This window comes from Temnothorax longispinosus, chromosome 7, assembly GCF_030848805.1.
Source record: "Temnothorax longispinosus isolate EJ_2023e chromosome 7, Tlon_JGU_v1, whole genome shotgun sequence".
Lineage (NCBI taxonomy): Eukaryota > Metazoa > Arthropoda > Insecta > Hymenoptera > Formicidae > Temnothorax > Temnothorax longispinosus.
Window position 1 is genome coordinate 1,070,255 of NC_092364.1, and position 16,724 is coordinate 1,086,978.

General features: G+C 44.8%; 1 protein-coding gene across 4 annotated transcripts; it reads left to right on the forward strand.

The window, feature by feature from the left end:
- Window positions 1-1,061: 1,061 nt before the first annotated feature.
- Glcat-p (Glucuronyltransferase P) lies at window positions 1,062-16,384 on the forward strand. 4 transcript variants are annotated; one of them, XM_071783852.1, is made up of 6 exons: window positions 1,062-1,359; window positions 11,406-11,475; window positions 12,140-12,345; window positions 12,493-12,892; window positions 12,982-13,139; window positions 13,228-16,384. In XM_071783852.1, exons 3-6 carry the CDS (start codon window positions 12,151-12,153, stop codon window positions 13,624-13,626), a joined length of 1,152 nt encoding a protein of 383 aa, XP_071639953.1. In that variant the 5' UTR covers window positions 1,062-1,359; window positions 11,406-11,475; window positions 12,140-12,150; the 3' UTR covers window positions 13,627-16,384. The 4 variants fall into 4 exon arrangements, with proteins under 4 accessions (XP_071639953.1, XP_071639956.1, XP_071639955.1 ...); XM_071783855.1 differs by lacking the exon at window positions 1,062-1,359 and adding an exon at window positions 6,709-6,841; XM_071783854.1 differs by lacking the exon at window positions 1,062-1,359 and adding an exon at window positions 6,715-7,186 and having other exon boundaries at window positions 11,345-11,475.
- Window positions 16,385-16,724: the final 340 nt, after the last annotated feature.

The following is a 16,724-nucleotide window of genomic DNA, read 5'->3' on the forward strand; positions in this document are numbered from 1 at the left end:
ATTTGAAGAGTGCGATGCGTGCGCATATAAAAATATATTCTTTTAAAATATATAAAAAGATATATAAACGTTACATAAAATGTATATCAAGAGACCGACGCAGCGTCGCCTTATGCCAAATATATTTTTCGTAAAGTATATCTCTTTATGGGCGAGACGGTGCAGCATATTTTTTAAAGAACTTTTTTGAAAATAAAATGTTATCCTTTTTAAATAAGTCGATGTTATTGAAAGATAAAACGGAAAATATAGATTTTTTCGGATTACAATGATATAATGCACATAAATGCATTTGATGCATAGATATGCACGCATTTTTCTGTTAAAAAATATATATTATACACAAATATATAGAAAACTGACAAATTTTAAACTTCTATCATAAAGTCTGAATTGCAGATTGCCCAAGACGAGCTTTGCTAATCTCCGATGACCAGCGATGCAACACTAACATATTGATTTACGTGCAAAATACATTCAATTGTATTTAGGGTCGTGTGCCTATCGGAAAACCAATATGAGAAAACGAGTATACATATCGAGGGCTGCATTCACCCATTATGTGCTGAGACGATATCTCTTTTCCGCGAAATGATTAATGACGAATAAACCGATCTTTAAACGCTTCATCCTGATTCCAACGTTCATTTCAATACCCTGCACATTCTCTCAAAAGCGCAGCCTTGCATCGCTTTGCAATTTAATCTCTGTACTTTTTTTCCCCTTCGACCGGGGAATTTCGCATCAAAACTTTCAGGAATACTGTTTTCCAATTGCGCTCGCGCGCTGCTCCGGGATTTGAAGTAATGCGGGGAGGATTAGCGTGGAGCTCCGTCTCTAATGGAACACCTCCTGTGTATACGGGACTAAAGGGCTAAGGTAGAGAGAGCGTCCGTAAGCGTTCGTAAGCGGACGAAGGGTCGGGAGCAGCTCTTTCGATCAGCCAGTGGTGAACGGGCCGGCCGAAATGTCAGAGCGCGCGCGCGCACGTGTGTGTTTATGTATGGTGTGCGCGCGTGCGTGTGTGTACATGATTACATATATATCTGGCCGGCTGTGCGGCGCGGCGCCTTTGCCACCCAGGGTACATGCGCGAATTCGCGTGCCGCAGCATGGAACGACGGTGGATTTGCCCCCTCCCGCTTTTTCCGGACGCACCAGCAACAGCAGCAGCAGCAGCAGCGGCCGCAACAGCAGCAGCAGCAGCAGCCGCCGCCGCGACAGTAGCAGCAGCAGTAGCCGTCCCTTAGCAGCGCGCCTTCCTCTGCAGTAGTGCAGTGTGGTGGCTGTCGCGATTGTCGATCGACGGCTGTCCCGACAGCGAAAGGTGGACGGTGAGCGGACACCCTCGTTACTATGGTGAGTACCGCAATGAGTAACCGTCCACGACGGCGTGGGAAATCGCACGAATTCCCGTTCCACGAAAAGCCGAAGGTTCCTGACGCGGCATGAGAATTTATCGCCGTTGCGAGGCGAGCTCGTTGGGACGAGCACCCCTCGCCAAGCCAACTGAATGTATCGTTCTTCTGCCTCCTGACGCATCATTTTTATCCCCACGCCGGAAAACGCGATTTTGCAATTTGCGCGAGCCCTAACGATCGGACGCGGGATCTCGCGATTTTACTCCTCGCGCACGATGGTACGGGGGACGGGGGTGCGTGCCATCTGGCCCGCGACCGGATTTACGCGAAATGTGGATTAAGCTGAGAAACATCTGCTCGTGATTAACACGCGCGGAGAGACCGTGCGGTTTCGCGGAGATAGAGCACCGCATTCACGTCTCGCCGAATGTGAATGTGCATGTTGCACTCGATGTTCTCTCGTGGATCGCGAATCGTACTTAGGCCCGAGTACGTTAAAACTTTGAGTTTCAATAATCTAGAATTGCATTCGATGTTACTCGTACGATCGTATTTAGCAGTATTTCGACGTTCAATTTAGGTAGAGACTCGAATCTTCTTGCGCGAGCTAGAGAGATTTTCGTAAGAGAGTCCAACGTCGTTAGGGGTAGATTGAAGCGCGCCAACATCTTGCGTTCCAAGGTTGATTACTCTGACAGATCGCTGGGATTAATTTGGATTAATGACCCGATGGCTTAACCTCAACCGCAGTTCCCAGAAGCGAACTGTCCCGGCTAGGTATCTGCGTCGCTCGAATCCGGGGGGGAAATCGGGGGGTCCGAGCACAAGAACCAACGGGGCCGGTAACCGGTGTACGTTTAACGATCGCGTTCGGTATCAAAATGCGTTCCGGTTATCCTTAATATCCATCCAAATCCATTTGCGGTGGTGAATGGTCTTCGACCGCGACCGTAGCGCTACCTTTACGCGGTGCCGATTACTGAGAGAGTGGGGTTGCTACCGCGGGGGTGGGTTGATACCGGAAGGTCAATAAAGGAAGTGGAAATGTATTTAGCCGGCTTAACTTATCGAGAAGTCCTGGAGAACGCCGGTAAGGACATTGGCCAGGATTGGCCTAAGGGGAGGGGGAGAATACGAGGGTCGGCGAATAAATCGCCGTCAAACGTGGCGATTTGGTTCACACGAACCAAAGATTTATGGGGGACGGATAGGGGAGAGTCAGGCGAGAGCCCGGGAAAGATCTCTTTCCAGGAGTCGTAATTAGCGAAAAGTAGAGATTGATCGTTTCTCGTTTGCGACACAAGCAGTGGAGTAGGTCGTGCAGGTCGAGAGGAAGAATTCCCCGAGGAAATTACAAGACATTACGTAAGAAGGAGCTCGCGTATTCCGGCGCGCGCGATGGGTATTGAAGGATAATTAGATTCGATCGAACGAACTGAATTACAAAAATACGCGCGATACAGTCGTTCTTGATCTAATATGTACGAGTAAATAACCACGTATTCTATTAATATCGATTTACGGATCTTCACTTTGCAAAAAAAAATACTTCGACAAACATCGCTCGACGCAATCTGATACATTTATCGGTATTTTTTTTCTCTTCTTTCACAGAAGAGATAATAATGTTGACAAAATGACAAAAATGCAGTGGTGACATTTGATTAGACGTTCTGCTATTATATATAAACGCGACCTTGATCGACCGTCAGTCGGCTTATCGAGTACACGTTTCCGAGCACTATGCCAACTGTCCCTTATCAATAATCCCATCGTAATCTTCATGTCGCGTCGCTTCCGTTGGATCGGTCACGGAAGGCCTCTGTCGAAAGATGGCAGGCGAGATAACCCGATTTACAACATTACACATCATACGTTGGTATTATAAGTCACGATTAATATGACGACGAAGGTGGGACGGACGGAAATGGATGGAGCATGGCAGTGAAAGAGAGTGAAAGAGGACTGGAGAAGAGAAAGAGGACGGCTAGGGAAAGGGAGACACATGGGCGCCGTGAGCGGAATCCATAGGGGATGCACCTTACAATCTTCTCCGGTTGTTCAAGGCGCGAGGAATGGAGAAAAGTTTCATTAAAAGGCGCTATTTTGTTAGGCAGACCACGAGCGCTCTAATCGATAACGTGCATAAACGTGTTTAAACGAAGTTCCTCCTATTCAAGCATGCCGAAGTTTCTCCTATTCAAGTAACCTAACGCGCCGACATCCGCTCCTCCCATTACCTACCCTCGTTCGCTCTTCCAACTGAATTGCCGTCTCACCATCCACGGTATCTCACGTTTTACTTAATTATTACTACCCCTAATCATCTTTACTTTGTACGATTCATAATTGAATTGCTCGAGTTACGTGTATGATTATACACGTGTATGATTGGTTTTTTAAATACTAGATTTAGACAAGAAGCTTGTCGGTTTTTCGTCAAACCTTAATAAAATAAAGTTAGAAAAGTTTTTTGAACGAAGATTAAAGTGTTTCGTTGTTGCTCTTCTGCGTATTCTTTTTATCTTTCATCAAACATGACTAATGTATTTTATTATTTGTTCCGGTTAAGGGGATCCTGGAGCGAGACGGCATTGACCGTATTTATAGGTGTATGATTTTCTTCGAATTGGCTTTAGAGATTTCATCGTTATCTTGTTTTCGCTCGCGCGAAAAACTCTGCCGACGCCCATGAGTGGCTATAGGTAAGAGGTAAGAGGTATCGAGGGAAGGTAAACGGGTATCAAAACCGAAAGAGAGAGAGAGAGAGAGAGAGAGGGAGGGAGAGGGAGAATCGCATGGTGTCTGTCGAGCGGTGGTTATCGACCAGCAGCAGGGTGGCCATGTGCCCTCCAAATCAAAGGGCGCCATAGAAGGCTACACACCGGTGCACACCGGTCGGCGGGAACTTCTTATTAGTTGCCGGGGCCTCCTCTGATACCGAAAGTTGCGTTAGAAATTGCGCGACCTCGCGAGATTGCGCCCCCGAGAATATCCCGTCTAGGCCGGCAACGTGCTCGGAAAGCGAATGCGGAACCGAGGGGGTAGTTTGCACAAATATCCTCCCCGAAATTCGTCCGGCTTGAATCGATCAAACTTCCGCGCTATATCCTGCCTCGCATCGTCTGCGGCGCGAGCGTTGTTTACATAGTGGCGGATTACCCGAGAAAAAAAAGAACCGGTCTAGGTAGTGAAATGTTGTGTTGCTTTCGTGTGATTTTTATTCGGATCCGAACTCTCGTTCTACATATAGCCTTCGGGATATAACTAAGTACGTACTGCAGAAACGTCGACGATACTTCGCCAACTGGCATCAAAACTTTCTTTCGGCCGATTATCTAATGAGTATACATGAAGTGAATGAAGACACAGTCTAATACTTGAATACGGTTGAGTGCATCCTTTATTAGCACTCGATCGCTATGTAAAGCCACCTACATAGTAGCATGATGTGTATGTTTGATACGCTATCAGGTATTTGCCATCCACTTGAGTTCGAGTAATACCGGAAATTTTAATAGAATTAAACCCCGCCGTGTGTCTTGGGTTACCCTTTGCGGCGGAGGCTGTTAATATTTAATCAATCGATCGCGATCAATCGGTGACGGGGGTGATTTTGCGTCCTGGTTAATTATTTATTCGGGTCACACGGGGTAAGAACGGATTCGATTGCCCGTCGAACGATAACTCGGCGCCTTATCTATTCGGGAACGGTCTCTCGTCGGCGTCCTTCACCACCGACCACTGCCTCATTTCTACCATGTTATTGATCATTATACTACTAGGTACACGTTGTGTGCGCTTCTCTCTCTCTCTCTCTCGCGTGTTGGCAATCGCGAGCACGTGCCGCCGTGCACGGTATCGTATCATTTTCGCCGTTAGCGTAAGCTTCCGAGGCACGGCGAATGCAAGTTACAATGTTATCCGATAACGTCGGCGTCGTAACGCAAAACGGGTGGAATATATTTGCCGCGACACGTCGCGCATTTATAGAGGCTAATTGGAAGATTAATAATACGAGAGGAATTCATGAATTTTTCCGCGCGCCTCGCACGATTCCGGTAGATTAACCGCGTTGCATCTAATTGCCGCGACGAAAATTGCTCCCGCCGGGGCTATTCGTGCCGCGCGATATTCCGCGCTTAACAAGATCGCTGACAACGCGTTTTTAACGCGTTGCGAGAACGTGAGAAATGCGGCACGCACGATTCGCACGAACTTGGCAATTCGATATATACGAGGGGCTTTACGCCGGCGTATACGTCGCGTCGCGTCGCGACAATTTCTCGCACGTAATATTTCATGTCTTTCGTGCAAAGAGAATGTCGGGCGGAGCTTTACATTGGGGAGAAGTAAAGCTTGCTTTATAAAATGAAGACGCGGGGGGGCTGTTCTCCTATTTTGTTTTATTTGCCGGCGACGCGACGGGACAGAAACGTGAGCGATACATATACGTTTGACAGAACCGATAAAAAGCTCGACAGTAACACCGCTGGGGAATCCTGAAATACTTTTAAATTCTATTTTTATAGATGTACCCGAGAGGCATCGGGTACACGTACAGCTATATCCTTCGATCCAACTTTTACAGAAAACATCGATAGAAATAATTCCTAGAATAAAATTGCCGAATAAAATAATTCATATGTACCGTCGTTGTTTGACATACTTCCAATATTAAGCCCTCATACGTAGGCGGCCGTATTTTTAAGGGGCTAATCGTACATATCGGAAAGATCGGAAACTCTGATATGCGAGCGGGTCGAATGTATTATTCGTAAAGTTCTCTAAAGTTGTCCGCGGCTTCGATCTGGATTCTATTGTAAAACATCACGTTCGGAAATATATGGACGAGGAATAACGTATGTCATCTATATTTTTACGAGGTTCTGCATGACAAGTGGAAGTGGGTATAAATATCGTGCACGATGGAAAAATCTGTGCAACGTATTCTCGCGTCTCTCTCTCTCTCTCTCTCTCTCTCTCTTTCCTTTCTCTCATTTCCAAATCTGATTAGAAACGGCGTTCACTTAGCTCGATTATATCGCGCACGCCTCTTGCGAACGAGGTGAAAATCGACGTCGGCACGTCGCGGCGTCGGCGGGTTAAATGTTCGCCGGCCTGAAAACGCGTTACTGCGCTGCTGTACTGAGCGCCAAATTACCGCAATCTGCTAATAGATTCTGCCACGTGATCTGATCCGTGGATCGTGCGCAGCACGCACACGTGGGACACGCGTCTCTCTCTCTCTCCCCCTCGTACGATGATCGGTCCTTCGATCGGCGTGGTGGGGCATGTTACGAACGACGTTATAGAAGTGGCCACGCGAGTAGGAGGAAACGAAACCGGAGGAAACGTTTCAGTGTCGAGTCAGCCGTGATTGCGTCGCCGTTTCGCCGTCCTCGGCCTCGTCTTCGTCGGCCTCGTTCTTATCGTCATTGTCGGTGCCGTCGCGTGACTCCGATGGGACGGTGCTACCAGTAAGACACACGTTTCTCGACCGAGATGCGCGTTTCGAACGTTCCGTCCGATTCCGCGAGATCTCCCGGATCGGGTCAACTGGGTCAAGTGCCAGCGAAGCGGAGCGGCCTGATTAATGCCCCGAAGAGAGTCCCGACTCCGGAAACGGAGCGCTCCTCTTTCGGCCGCCGAGCGATTAGAACGCGCCGGCCGGGCTCGGTGAAACATTGATTCGCGCCACGATGATGAGTGCGTTAATTTGTCTGGCTCTACGCGGAAGCCTACGAGTGATAAGTGGTTCTGGTTAAGGAAGCTGCGATTAATCGGCGCATTTATCGTGCTCCGGTTTCCGTCGAGTCGAGGCGGTTAGTATAAACCGATAAACGATTGAACAAATATAACGACTATCGCAACGCGTTTACGCGCTGAAATCGGAATCGGTATTCTAATGCTAACTCCTGCTTCGGAGGCAATTACGCATATAACGGATGTTTTAAATATCATATCTTAAATATATACCAAGAGTTTTAAGGAATGCTCGATAACGGCGAACGTAACGCGTGTTTTATTAGCTCTAAGATCGCGCAAAGCGCACGCGCGGCTTCGATGTCAAACCGGCGCGGCGTGTTTATCACTTGTGGAAAACCGATCCCGCGATTTGCACATGCAAAACGTATATTTTCACAGGTAAGGGAATACGGCGAGGTTGCGCCGACAGTTCGGCGCACAGTTCGAGGAGATTCGTGAGACGTAAATAAAAACTGCAAATAAAATTGCGGACACCGCGATAAGCCCACGCGTGCGCACGCTAAAATACACATGCACGTGAGACTTGGAAAGGAGAGGATAGATAATGTGATTTTTCTGGGTTAATGCAAACGAGGTTGGCTGCGAGGCATTAACTTGATAATGAATGTTCTTCGCGTTCCTGTCGAAGCCGTTAAAATTTCGGTTAGTTCGGTTCCTCGATTCTAAAGCAGGGGAGATTTAATTAATCGGAGTTTGGAGCGACGTGTGTTTAACGGAGTGCCGCATGCCGTGGGAAGTGCGCGATATAAAAGTTTCGACCGAGTTGGCGCGGTCTGGCGATATCGCGGCGTTTCTACTGGGATAAGTACGCGAACGCAATCTCGTTGCACGCCGCCGCGGCCGCGTGCACCTTGAACGGCGCGGAGAAAAAAAAACGCCGCATAATAATCGTGACTTGGATTCGAACGAGGGATTAGGCTCGTTTCTCATTAATGGCGCGCGAGAGGCAGCCGGTTCTCTGCAATCTTAATAACAGGACAAACCTTTGCACGAAACCTAAAGTCCAGGATTACCGAACTGATTCGAAACGTAAATCCCTTGCCCTATAAACGTCACGACTTTTTACACACGCGAGTCCGGAGTCTAGAGTACACACGCCACGTTCGTTTTTTACACACGTATACGTATACACGTTCAATAACGTGAACGTGTCTCTGATTAAATCAGACGGTAAATTGCCTCGTTGATGCCGCGCCGATTTGCAAACTGATTTAGATTAGAGACTAACGATCCTATCTAGATTATCTGGCGGCACTGGATTAGTTAGGGCGAGCTGATCAGCCATGAAATTCTCATGCAAGCGGAGCACGGAAGCGAAGCAAGAAGAATCCCCTCGAGCTGGGCCATTCGTTTCCCGCATTCTAATTAGTAATTTATGCGAATCCCCGCGGCGCGATGGCGTCTATCACAGTCGTGATTTAGGCCCTGATTTCAAAAGCTCGCGTAACAACGCGAAATTTCTGGCGAAACACGACAGCCATTGTAATTATTAATCGACAAGATCAATAACCGATCGAAAATAATTCTGCATGCGCGAGACCGATCGATCGTCAAGTTTTTCGCGTGACGATCGTTGCGCAATATATGTTGGATGTTCGAAAAGAGATCATTAAAGCTAAATAAAATATAGATACCATTTGTGTTCTATTTCCAACGCAGATGCATAATTAAATATTTTCCTCATAAATCTGCATGATAATCGTTTCAGCGAAAGATCGCATCTCGCGAAGAATAATTATGAGCGACAATTTATTTTTACTGAGATTAATTTTCCAATTTTCTGTGCGCTACTTTACTCGCTAGAAAACAATATACATCGATTTTGCAATAACGTAATGGGATTTTAATTCAGAAAATATTAAAGGGGACAGGATAAATATATGACGAAACCTTTTCTACAGCTACATAGGTTTCACAATCAATAAACTTCTGTCTTTTACAGTACTGTGTTTGTAAACTTTTAAGACCTTGTTTGCACCTTACAATAGAAGGTCTTCTCGGAAAAACTTCACACACATTTCAATGCACATTGTAAAGCGAATCGCGGCAGCCAAACAATCTCAGGCAGGTGACTTGAAATTCAAATAATCGGACGCGGTTATAAAATCCTGTTATATTAACCGTGCTTCAACGATATTACAAATTCCATGTACTTACATTGAACCGTCCATGATTCGCACCGATCGAACGTTTGTGTTTCTGAAGTATAAGTGCATTTAAGAAACCTTATTGGCGCCTCACGATTTATCGAGGAAGCCGCGTTTACGCTGAATTAGACGCATTTGCCGCGGCGCTTAATTACGACGATCGATCACCGCTTCTTCCGCCATTTAGTTAAACCGAAATTTACCAAAGCAAATTTAACGATTTGCTTTTTCCATTTGGGCCGCGCGTCGAGCATTTACCAATTCGATTTACCGATTCGGGTTTTGCCAGTTACGAAAGGCAGTCACTTACTTTCGTAACCTGCATTCCTTTTAACAAGATACTACCGCGGCGACGGAAAAACGTTTTGCATCCGTCACCTCGAGATTTTCAGAAAATCAGGAATCTTATCAGAAAATTGACAGATAAGTTCGAGAGCGCTTCAAGTAAGAGAGAAAGAGAAAGAAGTGACGTTCAGAAATGTAAACAAATTTTTAAACATGTTAGCACCAATATAATATGAAGAGAGAGTTTCACACGTATTCTTTCTTTCATCAAGATGGACATAGTCATCGCGCTTCACCTATACTTCGACATTTCTAGACTAGAAATGTCAAGATCGGATTTGTATCACATTGATGATTGAGATTGATCGGTAATATTTTTATATATATAGATCGGCTTATATTTTTAAACGGTGAATTTCCGGTATTTTCCGCGATTGTTGTTTGCTACGAAATGCCGCTTTGTGCTGCGCAATTCGACGCGCAAGATAAAGACGGTACATCTTATCGGTGTCGGCTTTACGTTTTTTTGCTGCTGACGTCGCCAGGTGAGGCGAAAAGGAGTGCGTTTGTGATGCGCGATATAGGAGAGACGGCGTTAAATTCTCGGTGTCACGTAATTTAGAACGGCCGTCCTGCACATGACGCGGGTTTACGTAAGAACGTTGCGATAGCGACACGTTGAAAGTAAATTAGAGAAGAGAGCATTTTCAGGCTACGTCGTGTAACGTTCAAAAGACGCCATTATCGACTTTCAAAGTCGTATTCTTCGTTTAACGAAGTGACGAATATAACGGAAAAAAACGGCGATAAGGAGATAGATAAAATTTCTTCTCAACGCTGCAGCGCGTTAGAAAGGATCCTGTGAAGAATAACAGAGATAAGGATTAAATGAGTTGCTCCTAACTCCTAACGCGTTATTGTACATCATAGTGAATACTGTTGAACTACGTCTATTATCTTCGCGCGTTAAAGAGGCTATAAAATTGCGAGGGGGCGATACGTCGGATGGAAGACGACAGTTATTAATGATAGACGCGGCTAACGCGGGCCGCTTGGTATCGGGGAGAAGAAATAGCGCGAGAGCAATAAAATTGATGCACGTCTCTCTCTCTCTCTCTCTCTCTCTCTTTCTCACGAGATCAGTCGCCGAAGAAGGAGGAAGGAGTTTTATTAGAAAGACAGGTTGAAATTATGACGCTACCCACAGAGGATTTCTAGTTTCACGCGCAGCATCCTACGGGAGACCCGCAAACACGCGCGCATATCTCGCGTCTCTCGTTCGTTAGATAAATCTCGAACGTTATCGTCGCTCGTTAGCGACGGCGACGGTCCTTCGCTTTAAACGTCGCACGCTTTATCGCCAAAGTCCGCGGGATCCTGACGGATGTTCTTCCGGCGACCGCGCTATCGGCTTAGTCGCTACGCCTGCGCTCTCATCCTCCTCTTCCTCCTCTTCTTCATCCTCCCTCGCCTCCTCCGAGCGAATCCGGGCCTTCGGGAAATGCCACATGACCCACGAAAATAATTAAACCTCGAGAGGACTGTCCCTTCGATCGCGCCAGAATCGGCCCGGCCGTTGCTCACGTTTGCAAAGCGGACTTAGCGAGCGCGTCAGGGAATTGTAATTAAGTTCGCGTAAACAGTCGCGATTAGTCGTAATTATCGGTACGATGATCGTAAGGCTCATTCACGCACGCCGAGAATTTTCATCCGGCGAGTTCTCGCAATCGCGCAAAAAAGTGTAATAAATTTATAGCGGCTGTATATATCATCCTGCTCTAGATGTAAAAACCTTGCGGCAAGATACCACGGGCATTACGACAGCTAATTACTTTTATGACAGGGCAAGAAGCAGCTCGCGATTCAGGAGAGGCAGAGGAAACGACGGAACAGCCGACACATGTAGCATTCGGGTGAGTGAACACATCTTTGTTTCAACCTTCTGCGCCCGGCGGGCGGGCTATTATGGCAACTCGACGTTTTCCGCTCGAGATCATCGCGGAAACGGGATCATCTTGCGCGTCGAGCTTTAATACGAACGGCGGGAAATGGGTTTCAATGCAACGTCGGGTTTTAATTCACCGACCTCTCTCCACGGTTAATCTTCGTATTTCGTTTCGTTCGCTGTTAAATTTACATTTTACATTTTATACGCGTATAAAATTCGCATGATATACATTTATATACGCTAATGCCCGGCGAATGGGGTGCCCACCCCTCCCCGGGAATGGGATTGAACCGTGAATCAGATTAAAATTGGAAACTCACAGTCCGGAGGAGATACGAGAATAGGATGCGAGAGTAACTGCTTCCCGCCAAGAGCAGGAAAGTTGGTGGAGTAAGTTGAGGTGTGGTAAATTTTTAATCTACAGCCCGATTCATCTTCCACTCCCATTCCCCCCGAGCGAGATTAAAAACGTTATAGCTTAATGCGCGTTTTCAAAAATTTAATCAAATCATCCATTTTCGCCCTTACTCACTTTTTATCGTGTCACTGTGTCAAAATCGTTTTATTGGCATTAATATATTATTCTTATCCTCGCTGTTACTTTTGAACGTTTCTTTTTCTGAATTCAGGCATCGGTATAATGAAGCCGTCCATGAAAATGGGAGTGATCGCCTTGATAGGGATCTGCGTAGTCTTTTATCAGTATCACCTGTCCACCGGCGTTACTTTCGATCAAGTAACGGCCTTCAATGCCGATACTTCCGCAGACGACGCCGGGGATTTGCCGATCGGTGAGGAGAGCGATGGCAAAACCCCAAGGCTCGCCGAGGAAATGGTAAAAAAATAACGATTAATATTTACTGTGCAATCAGGGTTTCGTGAAAACGAAACTCGTCTTATCTGATAAAGTATTTATTATTATATGGCAATTGTTACTACGATCTATACTTCGTCAGACAAGTTATATCGTTTCTCTTTACAGATTCGATACGCCGTGTACCGAGTACAAATCACGAACGGCCTGAGTCCAGAAATAAGCTCGATGCTTGTGCGGGAACTTATCAATCAATTAAGCAAAAACGCTTCGGCGGCCTCTAGAAATAATTTCAAGCCTCCGCCGCAATCGCAACCCCCGGCGACGACGTTACCGCCGTCTCGCCCGTCGTCCCCTTCATCGAATTCCGCGGAGTCCGAAGAACCCCTGTACATCATCACGCCCACATATCGAAGACCCGAGCAGATTCCCGAACTCACGAGGATGGCCCATACGTTGATGTTGGTGAGAAACATACACTGGCTCGTCATCGAAGACGCTACCGTCGCCACCAAACAAGTGACCGAATTATTGGAAAGAACGAGCTTGAAGTTCGATCATTTAATCGGTAAATCAATGTCCGAGATACGAATCTGTATCGCAAAATCACAGATACCTATCTGTACGATATGAATTATTTGTATTACATTTGCGCAGCTCCAATGCCGGAGAAATACAAACTCAAGAAGGGCGCCAAGCCGCGAGGGGTATCGAACAGAAATCGCGGTTTGCAGTGGATCAGGGCGAACGCCACGAGAGGTGTGTTCTACTTCGCCGACGACGACAATACTTACGATATTGAACTTTTCGACGAGGTATGACCAGTTACGAAAGCGTGTTTTAATTTTGCTAAAGACCTGAAAATCTCTTTCTAAAGGATTCATCTTTTAATGTGCCTTTTAGATTCGCAAGACGAAGACGGTGTCGATGTTCCCAGTGGGGCTGTGCACCAAGTTCGGGCTGAGTTCGCCGATCCTGAAAAATGGCAAGTTCGCCGGGTTCTACGATGGCTGGGTAGCCGGTCGGAAGTTCCCGGTGGACATGGCCGGGTTCGCCGTAAGCGTCAAATTCCTGCACCAGCGGCCGAACGCTACCATGCCATTTCGCGCGGGATACGAGGAGGACGGCTTCCTGAAGAGCCTGGCTCCGTTCGAGCCGCGGGACGCTCAATTGCTGGCGGACAATTGCACCAAGGTGCTCGCCTGGCACACGCAGACGAAGAAAAACGAGCCGAGCGCGCCGCTGGACATGAAACTTTACGGCGCGACGAACCTGGTGAAGCTTAAGCAGCAGATAGTATGATGTCAGTCGGGACAACGAAGATGCGCGAACTCGAACCTGAATCTTGTGTGTAATCCCGCCCCTCCTTCGCACTAGTTCATCGGTGTCACTCCAGGGGAGTTCCTAGGTGCGGAAGACTGTGCGATTCAGTGCCTAAAAGTATATCTATCCTCTCTCTCTCACGGCGAGAGAGGGGAAAAACCGTTATTACCTTTAAGCATAGCCGGTAAAACGATTCGTTTTTTTATCACCTTTTACACATCCGCAACAATGTAGCTCGCCCCAAAGACAGTCCTTGCCCCGAGGAAGGATATCGCGGTGAAGGAAAAAAGTTAAGTAGGATTCCCGGGGCAACGCTATGACCACAGCGACTCGATAAGGTGCATAGAAATTCACGCTTAGAGTTCGAAACCGTCTATTATCCTTACTTTTTAGCATTTCCGCTTTCGTGCGTGCCGCATGAAGCGATGTGAACGCGAAGAGAAAGGTGAAATCCCTTATTAATAATGTTAATCGATAAATACAGCGGGATAGTGGAGTTTATTAGCCGAAAATCATGCGGTTTCGAAGTATCTTTAACGCGTATAAATAGCGAAATCGCGCACCCTGCAGATCAACGACCAAAGAAAGCAAACGAGTCACTCGCTGTAACGTTAAACTCTTAAACTTTCTTTATTCTACCTGAGGGATATATCCCGAGTTCTATAAATAGATTCTTTATTCTGTTCCATTCTACTAAATAGCGAAGTCCATTCCTAAACTTGCTCTAGTACGACGCGAGGTCAAAGATTATTCGATCGAACGATGAAAATGTCTCTAGGCGATTTTAGGGGAACCTGCTCGTTGCTCGTTAATCTAATTACCAAGTATAATGTTTAACGTCGTCGTTTAACAAATCTTGTCCCGCCTCTTCGTGCGATTAGCAAGCATAGACGATTACGAGATAAAAAGTTAGAGCAAGTATCCCTTAATAACAATTCCTCGTAACTTCGAAAGATTTCGAAAGAAAATAAATGTTTAAAAGTCAAAGCACGAAAATCGAAGTTTAATCTTAAGCTTTGTCAACAATTACGTTAGAGAAGTTATCATTTACGCGAGTATTTCTAGTTAAAATATGAAAATTTCTTCGATAGATCTTTTCGATCAAAAAAATCAAGTTGAAGTGCACGAGATATCTTTGACTTACACTTATTTAGCTTTCAGCATAAATCGGCATAAATCAGCATTCATAAAATGCCGAACGTGCAGCATGCGCGTAGTTATCATAATTTAGTCCGAATAAATTTTTCCGATTTTGAAGAGAATCTGAAAAATTGATTTTACGACTGAATATCGAACAATGTCCTGTATTTGACTGAATAGAGATAATTTTAATTCTCGAGTTGCGCTTGTCGCTGCTCTTTTATTTCCGTTAATAATATAATCCATTTATTTCATTGTAATGCCGTGATCATAAACAAAACAGCGAATTATAATCAAATAAACGAGCGTTTCCGTTACCAATGTACTTGCGTGCGTGTGCGTAGAAAATATGTACTTCCTAGAAAGGCATATAATATTTAAAGCTACGTTTGATTCCTCTTGCACAATACATTTCGCGTGAGTTAGGTAGTATTAAAAAAAAAGAGCTAGGAAATAAGAGAGATGTGCACTGAATGCGAAATCTAAAGAATCGCGTGCCGTTTCGATTGTCTGCCGACGACATCGTCAGAATGGTCGTCGAAGTATCGAATCACGATTGTACAGTGGAACCTCGATAATTCCGAATGTTTCCATTAATATAACATATCGCTATAAAATTCGACCAACATTAGATCAAATATACAACTTTATCTAATTTCCTATATAACTTTACTTATACAAATATTTCCCGTATATTATTACAATTTATTTAAATGGAAAACAACGTTTTTCTCCAACGTTGTTCAGTCATTAGACAACTTACATATTTAACAAAATTATTGAAAATTAGTTATCTAAAATTAGTTACATAAAAGTTATATAAAAATTAGTTATATAAAATTAATTATATAAAAAAGCAATTAATCGTGGATCATAATACTAATTATCAGTCAGCTTAATTAGATCGGGCATTAGGAGTTCTGCTGTACGAACGCTCGGAAGACTGCGGAAAACCAACAAGAAAAGTTTCTTTCTTGTCAAATTTCATATCCTTGTAGCGTTACATGTATATATATATATATAATATCTAGTATTCTCGACCGTACGTCTTTAAAATCGATATCGGAAAATTTCGTGTCATTAGTTAGACCAGGGTGCTAATTTAAAATATTTTCCTAAGGGTTCCCAATAATTTCTTACGACACTTCAATTTTCGAAAGTGCTCTATACTTCATCTACTTTTATCTAGTGTGTGATGCTTTATAGCGATAGACGTAATTCCAGCGTGTGGATGATAATAATTTATCACATGTCCTATAAGATATATATATATTGTCATTATGACTTTATGACACCAAAAAGTCGAGAAACTATAGCATGTATAAATAATATATCTATAGGATAATCGCACTATTTAGAAATTAATCAAATGTCGAAAGCGGGATGGCAATAGATTTTTCCCACTCACATATCCTGCCGGATAATGCGGAGGTTTGTGTACAGAAAATACGCTATTTACGTTTCAGATTGATTTATACGGATACGGTCCGCAATAAACTTACGACAAGCAATATGTGTGATTCTCACGCAGTTAGATTGTAGAAAGAGAGAGAGAAAAAAAGCGAGAAAGAGAGAAAGAAAGAAGCGAGAAAGAGAGGGAGAGAAATAGATAGGTGAATGATTATCTTTGTTTTATCAAAATACGTAGGGAAAAAGTAAGACGTTTTAGTTATAATTTTGAGAAATCCTAGAGAGTGTACTTAGCGCGTTGATTCGAGATCGTTTGTGATATATAATTATATTGTTTTATAGTAAGTATCGGTTCTACGTGATACAGGCGGATAAAGACGCCTCCATCGCGGGTAATGCTCAAATTTCCAGCAATCCAGAGGCTGAGTGTATATGCGAGAGCCGGAAGTTGTACATACAAGTCTTTGTTTCTAAACGAAATAATCAATCTTTTGTTATATGTATATTCATATCACACCCAGGTCTGA